At 38.7% G+C, this 9,904-nt stretch overlaps 1 protein-coding gene and 1 long non-coding RNA gene across 2 annotated transcripts; both read right to left on the bottom strand.

The window, feature by feature from the left end:
• Nucleotides 1-4,001: 4,001 nt before the first annotated feature.
• On the bottom strand, nt 4,002-6,225 carry LOC111612184 (MAP/microtubule affinity-regulating kinase 3-like). Its single transcript, XM_023352474.1, has 2 exons — nt 6,128-6,225; nt 4,002-4,381 (listed from the first exon to the last, which is right to left on the bottom strand). Exon 2 carries the CDS (start codon nt 4,306-4,308, stop codon nt 4,036-4,038), a length of 273 nt encoding a protein of 90 aa, XP_023208242.1. The 5' UTR covers nt 4,309-4,381; nt 6,128-6,225; the 3' UTR covers nt 4,002-4,035.
• Nucleotides 6,226-8,309: 2,084 nt separating this feature from the next.
• Nucleotides 8,310-9,698, bottom strand: LOC111612185. Its single transcript, XR_002754459.1, has 3 exons — nt 9,629-9,698; nt 9,375-9,536; nt 8,310-9,100 (listed from the first exon to the last, which is right to left on the bottom strand). It is a non-coding gene; the product is annotated as an uncharacterized LOC111612185 (long non-coding RNA).
• Between the last annotated feature and the right edge of the window lie 206 nt (nt 9,699-9,904).

The raw sequence follows: 9,904 nt of genomic DNA, 5'->3' as shown, positions 1-9,904 counted from the left end.
GATTTGTAATGTTCCTTAACCCAAACAAAGTGTTTTAATATGAAAGATGAGTTTTCTAATGATTCCACTGAGGGAAATAAAAGCCAACATTCATACCTGACCCTATGTGAAAAAAGCAATTCCCCATTTGTAGCTCTCTCTATCTGAATTATTTTAATATAGAGCATGATATGTTTCTGCAATCTTTTAGCCCACTTCCTGCTGAGTTCTTGATTCTACAGCTTTGGCTAAAACTCAACTCTTTATTTTCACATATGGTTGTCTGTTAGAACGCCTGTTTTCTCTTGTAGGGGTAAATACAAAATCCTATTTTTAAAACCATCACATTATCATTGATATGTTTGATCTGAAACATGTACAAAAAAATGCAGTATTATGGAAAAATGTTTTTTTTTTTTTTTTAGCTTTACATCATTATTCTGTCAGAAACATACCTGGAGTGTTGGCTTGATTTTTTTTTCTGCATTTTTGGAAAAAAAAAAAAAATCCTTTAATCTCCCGCGGCAACCATTCACCATTGAGATGCTCCTCCTTCGCGCTACGTTCTCCAGCTGTTCTTCCACCTCAGAGCAGCACCTCCCTCTGTCACCTTCAGACTAGCAGCAGCAATTAGCAAACACCTGGTGAAGCGGCACATCTGCTGAGCTCATGAGCTACTTCTCTGTTCAACGCTGGCAGAAACGTTAAAGAAGCCATGTTGAGAAAGACACAGGCCCAATTTCAAGGCGTTAAATGAGTCGAATTTCTTAAGTCATTCAATATAGATAATTTTTTTTATCTGAAGGAAGTTACTTGATTGTGCTTTAAAATTGTACTATGTGCCTGGAAAATACACAATAGTGCCCATTTTAGGTCAAAATCTATACCACTGGCAAATTCAGGTTTAAAATTATTCAAGCCTTTTTCTTGACATGGTTTTTGAAAAAATAAAAGGCATACATTTTATATGTAAAAAAATCATGCCAACATTTGACTCCTCATGAATAAACAGAAAAAAATCAGAAAAAAAAAAACCCTTCTTGTGATTGACCAGATTTCTGCAGGTTTTCACTGATTATTTGATTTCTTTGAGGTCGGAGGGTCTCCTTAACACAACTCTAATCTTTAGTTTCCAAGTTAGGACTCCTTGGTCATCTACCAAGAGTCATATCTAAACCCAAGTAAGGTGTATAAATAATTTTGGGCTTCACAGTCAAGAATTGACATATTCTTTTCTCCACAGCATTGTACAATAGATACATAAACTGATTTCAAGTTTGGTTTAAAAGAGGAGGAAACTTATTCATATGAATGTGAGCATTTAATCCCATTTTAATCAGACATTTTTTAATTCCAAAATGTCTGAACTTTAAAAGTAACTAGTCCTGCTGGTTCTGGTCCAGTGACGAGAAGGGATGTTCAGGTTGACAGATGGAGACATGAGTGAACCTTAACCATGTGGACGTTAACATGGACTTCCCATTATCTCTAACTTTTAACAAAATACAAAAGACTTTTTTTTTTAAAGTGTAGCAATGAAGCCATCTTGAAAGCAAGATACATTATTTACACAAGAAAAAACAAAAAGCTACATCTTTATTTTTTACAGAGAGAAAAAAAAGGTGAAATAAATAAGACCAGAAATGCTTTTTATCTTCTTTTTTTCACCACATTCACAGCATGACAAATCACTGTCAACTTGTTAATGGCGACCCCTGGTGGTCAAAACAGACATTAGATAATTCGGTAATTATTACCAAAAGCCTGTATCTATACATTATAATGTTCAATACATACTGTGTTTTGTTTTAAAAAAGGAGACATTTGGAAACTGCTACTTGGATGATTGCACAGCTTAAATATCTCTGAATATAGATTTTATTTTATTTTTTTAACTTATCTTTTAAGTCCTTTATAGTCGTTTAGTTAGCATGCAGCGTTAGCAGAGCGGCACGTCACACAGCCATGCAACCGCAGCAACAAAGCTGCAACAACACACTGCTGCAACTCCTACACACTCAGGGCAAAGCAGCGCGGGCCTGACGCTACATGGGAAGCGGTGTGTGTGTGTGTGTGTGTGTGTGTGTTGGGGGGCAGCAGGTATAAGCTCACCTTGAGCCCTCAAGTCTCCCGTTTCTCTCAAACTCGGTTGAGACTCTGAGGCGCCGTGAGAAAATTCACACGGGGAGTCAGAGGAGAAGAAAACAACAAAACAGATTGTGGATTGTGCACAACACAAATCATTTCTCATCAATTTCAGTGAATGGAAGAGAAAAGAAAAGAGAAATCAAGTGTGTGACGGAATACGTTAGCGACGGTGTGAGCCACCACCAACACGTCACTGAGCAGTGAGCTCAGTGACGTGAGCAGTCAGCGTTTGCTGCCTCAAGTTAACGTTAGCTTCCAAGTCTCAGTTTCTTACAATGTAATGTTATTTCATTGCATTTCACAAATTACTTCAGGAGCATAACGAGGTGCAAAGCGTTTGTTAGCATGAGCTATTTTCACAAAACCCTTCAAAGGTGAACGTTGAACGTGTTTGGAGATTTGAGGACATGAGCTAATTCAAGCGACACCGGTTTCCTTGACCGGTGGTTCCGTTTGGCAAGCAAAATAGCCGCTACAAACTCAACCCCTACCTTCTCCGAAGCTTGACTTTTTTGGTTCAAACTAGCTTCAACCAGTCTGCATTTATACGTCAAATAAATGCTGCTTTTAATCCCGCTGGAAGTGACAGCTACGGCGTTCATGGGCAACGCACGTGGTGTTGTTTTCAACGGAAGTGACGTAAAAAGGCCCGGATGATGATCATCCGGTGACGTCAAAATGCTAAGAGATATATTAATAGTAGCGCCATTCTATAGCGGGCTGCACAGTGGCTCAGTCCGTAAGGTTGTTGCCTTACAGTCGAAAGGTTGTGGGTTCGCTTCCCATAACTACTGTAGGAGTTTGCATGTTCTCCCTGTGCATGCGTGGGTTTCCTCCGGGTACTCCGGTTTCCTCCCACATTCCAAAAACATGACAACAAGGTAAGAGTTCATTGGTCACTCCAAATTCTCCCTAGGTGTGAGTGTGTTCCCCTTAGATAGAAATGGATGAATGGAAAATAAAATTTTTTTTAATGATTTATGTTAATCGCCATATAGAGACCTAATAAATTCAGATGCTTTGACTCGCCAGTAAGCGCTTTGCTCTCCTCCCACAGAGCCTCCTTCCCAGTTTTTTGCCAGGTGACTGTTGAGGAGTTTGTCCATGGACAAACAGCAAACAGGAGCTTTGTTGGGGGGTTTTCTACGGCAAAATTAATAACGAATCAGAAATTATTCAGTTCTTTTTGCTTGATTTGAAAAATATGCACAATTTGATGAATCGTTTTTTTCCCCATTGTGAAACCAACTTTTTTTTAGCTAAGTCTAGGCTAACAGACATTAAGGGTGTGAGAAGCTTCTTACCACAAGAAGGATCGATCAGCGATTAGTGCGTCGTTAAGCGCATCATTCAAGAGCGCATTAGTACGCGGCGGGCGTGCAGCGCCAGCAAACAGCGAGGTGTGAACCGGAAGGAAAACATGATGTCTACCAGGTGAGGGAGGGCCCTTTATATACAGACAGCGCCACAACCAATTAAATTCAGGCACTTGTGTGACGCGTTCAGAGCCCACAGGGCATACTGCCACACAAGTATCACGTTGTCATGTTTATCACTCCTTATGCTGCCACCTACTGGCCAACCAGTCTAAGTTCACAATGACATTTTTGAAACTTTCACTGCTGGTGTGACATTATATTTCTGCTTTCAGTTTCGGACCTTCAAATGGGGAAAACTTCTCTCTGTCGTAAAGCATGGTTTGGAAGAAAGATTCAAAATTCAATTCAAAAATACTTTATTGATCCAAAACAGGGGTCACCAACACGGTGCCCGCGGGAACCCGGTTGCCCCAGGGGACAAAAAGGAGACATTTGGAAACTGCTACTTGGATGATTGTACAGCTTCAATACCTCTGAATATAGATTTGATTTAGATTTTTTTTTTTACTTATCTTTTAAGTCCTTTTGTTCATAGATTTAAGTCGTTGGCTATTTTGGAAGCAATGTTCTTGAAAGCGATGGACGACCCGGATATCCTTTTGAAGCGGACGCCGTTCAGGGAGAGACGGGGGAGCCTGCAGACCTCCATCTCCCACTGGACCAGGTTCTCGGCCCGCCCGTCGCCATGGACGCAGAGGAGCAGGAAACTCTCTTGCTGTTCGTAGTCGCAGTTGTTGGCGTCGAGCACCTTGCGGATCTCCCTCATGATGTCGCAGGGCTCCATGGAGCTGGTGGTTCTCATATTCCAAGTGAATCTGAGGGAGCGGGGCTTACCGTCTTTAATTTCCCCTTTCTGATCCCCAGGTACATGGCGACTGTGGGGAGAAAGACACGGAGGAGAGCTTGGCTTAGAATAAATTAAAATCCTGCTGGGATTGTTTGCAACAAATCTTTCACAGAAGTGACTTTTTGTTTCTTTTAGGGGCGGCAGTGAATGAAACTATAAAGTCTAATAAAGCTGAAGTTTTTCTTACTGTGACCTGAGCCGCTCTGAGCTCAGTTTATCTTTATGTCACATTTAGGTGGCAGCACAAAGCTGTGGAGCCTTTAACTAGACAAAATGTAGTCAACAGTCATTACAGCTTTTTTTTATTTTTTGCTTGTGAAACCAACTTTTATTTTATTCCAGTTTAACGGTAAAGTTAAATCTTGTTTTAATAATAATAAAAAACAGTTGTAAATAATCTATTAGCATATTTACTCTCTCGTTACTTTTACTACATTTTGTCTGTGACTTCCAAACTGAGAAAGGGGAAGTAAAAGAAAGTAAAAACAGACTGAAGCCATCTCTGAAAAACCCAGAATATCACTGCAACATTAAGATTTGATTCACTGTACATAAATACATTTTTAAAAAGTTCTTTAACTGTCGATAAGATGTTTGAAACATAAACTAGTGATGGGTCCCGTAACACCGATGCGTCGGCGCATGTGTCAAGCTCATAGACCAAAATCAGCGTCGGTGCGCGTATCGTTTTCAGCAAGTCACGTGACCGATACAGGAACTGTTTCCAAATGACACTGGTGCGCCAAACTGTTTATATATGGAAGCCAATCTGTCAACGGGATGCATTTGCCAAAATAATTCTTGACCTTTTACGGTACAGCGTCAACTATGGAGCCTCAAGGCAAACGAAAGGTTTGGTAGTATGGGGCCATTTTAATCTTACGTCAGAAAATAAGGTATTGGTTCTCACTTCGTAGTTGTTTCATCCGGTTCTTTTCAGTTTCTACTCCATCTATCTGAATCCAAATTCAGCTGAAACCGACTCTTAGTTTACTTTCATATTATGTTCTGCAGGTTAAGTTTTGCATGTTTCTCCTTTGAAATTATACATTTCATAATTTTATTCTTAAATTACCCTCCATAAATAAAAATCTTTAGGCAGAAAAAAGGGAAATAAAGACAATCCCGCTATAAATAAATACAAAAAAGACATTTCCAGCAAAACACATCCATAAAGATCTGCGTACAAAATATAAAAGACAAAATGTAAGTTATGTGAACAATATACAGTGTCACTAAAATCTGTTTTATTTAAATAAATTCACCTCCTCAATGCTGAGGCATAGGGCATCAGAATGAAGTCACAGATACACCTGGATAAACTCAGGTATACAGCCAGTCTACAAATTACTCAGCTGCTTTTTATCAATTATTTCATATAAATGTATTGTTTACTTCATTTTTTCTACAGCAGGAGAAGTTGTGTCAAAAAAACGGAAGAGATTAAATTTCAAAATTTTAGAAAAATCTTTTTTTTTTTTAAATGAAAATTTGTGGGAAAAAACACCAACAAAAAACCCCCAGTCCACAAGCATCCTCATTCCAAACACGATCGATTTCATTTTCATCACTTGGTTCATGTTCACATTACTTATTGACTGTATCGAAGAATATCAAATATATTTTGATTTTAACTGAAGATATGACATTATACAATATATAATATACGATGAAATTAAATGAAACATGAAGCCGCTGGGAATCTACTTACAGTAGATCAAGCATGAACCGGATGTGCCTTTTTATTGTGAAAACAGCACGTAAATGGGGGTACCGTAATGTCTTGAGCTGTCGCGCACGTGAATGTCGTGTGCGGGCCGGATTTTCGAAGAGCCGGCGAGCTTTACCGCAGTCAGCGGTCTCCTCTTCATGTCGGATCTCTGTCGCACACACAAACATTGCTGCAGACACGGGGAGAAGGGCGGGACCTACAGCGGCAGTCTGCATTCTGATTAGTTGATACACATTGGAAACTAAACTTCCTTTTGGCTAGGTAGATCACCTAGCTTCCCTAACCTCTGTTTCTTAAAGAGGCATCCCCATTTTATGTGCCTTACATAAACACAAAAAGCTAATGCTAATCGCTAAAGACAACCGTCTCTCCAGTCTGTGTCTCGCAGTCTGCAAAGTCCTCAAACTCAATTTTGGAAACTGAACTTGAGGTTGCCAAAACTGTAGAAATACAGTCACCATAGTCAAAAGCAGATGACATAACATATATAGTTAATCCAAATCATGAAACTGGGTAACATTTTGTGGCACTAATTGGTTTAAAAGGATCACGCTGAAAAATGTCCGTCATCCTGAAATTCAAGTGGTTTTTGGGAAATATGAAAAACTTACGACCTGAAAGGGAAAGATACAAACTGTTATGTTTATTCATATTTGAACGATTTTTACAGTAATATGCTGCACTATGTAAACTAAGCATGGAAGGTCACTCAAGTTAGTGTGTGTGTGTGGGTGTGTGTGTGGATGCAAGTTCTCCCAGTTCTCTCTACAAACAACCAATCAGACGCATGAGGAGGGTTTTAGCGCTGTCAATCACAATCTTTAGCCGTCAGTAGTCGGTCAGGGAGGAGGAGGAGATTCATTTTTTCACAGATTATCTGTCTCATAACAAACTGTCATGACAAGAAAGCAAGGCAGTTACATGCCTTTAAAATTGTGCCTCTTTTTATGGGTCAAATAGACTCAACAAATTGTAACAGCAGGGGGGCCAAATTTAATTTTTTGTCATGGGGCCCAAGTTTTGTGGCGGCGCCCTGCTCCATAGATAGATATCAATCTATCTATACAGACAGAGAGAGATGTTTGTATCTTTTTCTTGGTGTATAAATATCTGGTTTCAACTGTCCCTCTTTTTTTTTTTTTTTTTTTTAGGTGGCCATGTTTTAAGTTTTTTGTCTTCTGTGGTCAAAATCTGGGGACAGTTCAAATGTTCTGCTTTTCATGTGGGAAAAATGTTCAGTTCTTGGCACAAGGTGAAGACATCAGTAAATAGTCTTGAAGTTCTCTTGGTTCAACCAGCCATAGATGGAAATACCAGCTAGTTATCAGTAAATATATTCTGATTCTGATTTTTGAATATTTTAAAATTAACATACTTTACTGTACATTACTTTTGAGTACACTATTTATATTCTACTTTTAATAACTCCACAGTACCTGCGTTGAATTTTTGCCTTTACAGCATTTTACTCTGTTTTTACATATTTTATCTTCTATCTTCATGTGAACCGAACTGCTTTAATTGTTAGTTTAGCTCCTGAATTTCTCCATTGTTGGACAGTAAAAGAATTTCTATTCTGCTCTATTTTGTTTTACAGGGTCGGTGCTGGACTCGCTCTCAGAAGAGGATCTGATTAAGATGTACTTTCATGACGGCTACAGTCATGCAGAAGTTTTGGATTTCTTATCAACAGTTCACAATGTTCAAATGAGACTTTGCTCTTTAAAGAGCAAATTTTAAAAGTTATCAATTTTATGGAAACCAATGATGTCATTCTAGAGTTTGTGTCTTTTCTGCTGAAAATTTTCTTCATTTATTATAACTTTGGTTTGTTGTTAGTCCCAGTTCTGGATGATCTGAAGCAGAGACACGTCTTTAGTGGCAGTCATGAACAGACACGTCTAGTGCGGTTTGTGTTCATGGGTTTGCTGCAATGTGACACTGATGAAAGCAAGAAAAGATGGACTACAAATACCATCAGTCCTGCTAAACAGTCTCACTGTTCATCTGGTAAACCGGATGTCATGTACCACCTACCTAACAAGATTTTTGTTGTTGTTTTTCTCATTTATTTAATTAATATCTGGTTAATTTGTTGCCTGTTTGGCAGCTTTCAAAAATAATATGTCATAAAAAAAAATTAAAAATAAAACAAAAATCAGCCATGTGTTAATAATATGTCACTTTTTATTGGAACAGTTTCTGATGACATAAACATTTTCATTTCTAATATTTATATGTAAATACAATTAAACATTACAACAGTTTTCAACAATAGTCATAGCAGTTGGTAGTGACAGTTGAATGAAGAAATATAAATATATAACTAAACTATGTGTCCTGTTTTGATGCATATTTTACTCCTGGGTTTGGCAGAACAGACTGTAGGTTCCCAGACTCCCAGGAGGAATTGGGACAGTTTATGACCGAGTCAATCAGCAGTCAATGTGGCCATGACCGTCTTTAGGGACAGTTTGAGGACCTCCAGAGACAGTGGCCTAGTGCATCCACTAACTTGGGAATCCTATGTGGAAAACTACACAAGACTAGAAAACATGGTGGACTTGGAAATAAATGAGTCTAAAATTTAAAGGTTGTCAAGCAACCACAACCCAACAGAGTCAGAACTTTGACAGAGCAGGTTTCACAAGTTAACATCTGCCTTCACAGGCCAACATCCACATTTATGTTTTGTGATTCTGTATTTGAACTTAATAAAGTCCAAAAAGTTTTGTAATTCAAAGTTCATGTCTTCTTTGAAACTGATCGTATGTCTTGGGCTTTGGTATCTTGTCAGAGTTTGAACAGGAAAGCGAGGTTTGGTCTGTCTCAAGGAGAATCCTAGCAGTCTGGTTTCTTCTTGTCGTCTGGTGCTGCCCTTTTCGCTGAGCTGAACTTCAAAGATTTCCTCTCACATTTCTGATGTCAGCTTTTCAGCACACAAAGGGCCTGAACACAGAAGCATGAAGCTCCAAAGCATAAATGAAATCCAGGGTTGAAAGGCCATCCTTGAATCTAGAAGACATTTAGTACAAACATCACTTACTGATGCTAAAAAGAGCATGTTACCAAATGGATGTGTTTTACAGTCATACATAAACATTAATATCTCTAATCTTGTTTTTTGTTTAGCGCAGCAAATATTGCAAAGCACCTGAATCAGGGTCTTACTTATTTGTCTGCTGGCTACTGCCGATTCTTACCCTACATTCACTTGTTTTAACTGCAACAAAATTGTAACTAAATTAACATAGTTGAAAAAATCTTGGTTTGTAATTGAAGGACCTACTTCACATGATCTCTGTCTCTTTATGTTGTGTCCCGTCCTCAGCCGTCCCCCTGTTTCATCAGGAAACATTTTTATTGATTTCCAGCAGGATTTTCTGCATCTCCTCAGTCCTCTGTGTCTTCTCTCTCCTCATTGGTCAAGAGTTGTTGTCCTATAGTGATGCTGGAGAATCAACACATAATCAGACACACATTCAGTCTAAATAACAGATGATTGAAGGAGACTTTCTGATCAAGTCATCATCTTGTCCTCACCTTTTCCACAATCTCTTCCAACCAGTAGATCAGCAGGTGGAGCAGGTCTTCTGCTTTATTTGTTGGTCAACTCAAGTCATGTGACATGAGTTGACATAGAAATGAAATAAAGAGAAAAGACAACAGAGTTAAAGAGGAAAATAATCATGGACAGCAGACAGAACCAGTTTGTAACTTTCAGCTCAACTCTATGCAGCTCCATCTGAAATGTTTCGTTATGTTTTGTAGATAGAAATGTTCTTACTTTTTTCGTCAACTGGGTTCTCTTATCTTCCT

This window comes from Xiphophorus maculatus, chromosome 19 (genome assembly GCF_002775205.1).
Source record: "Xiphophorus maculatus strain JP 163 A chromosome 19, X_maculatus-5.0-male, whole genome shotgun sequence".
NCBI classification, from domain to species: domain Eukaryota; kingdom Metazoa; phylum Chordata; class Actinopteri; order Cyprinodontiformes; family Poeciliidae; genus Xiphophorus; species Xiphophorus maculatus.
The sequence above is the reverse complement of the archived record's forward strand: the minus strand, read 5'-3'. Positions and strand labels throughout refer to the sequence as shown.

Coding starts and splice junctions, on each gene's coding strand:
- LOC111612184 (XM_023352474.1), bottom strand. CDS start 4,308: ATGAGAACCACCAGCTCCATGGAGCCCTGCGACATCATGAGGGAGATC.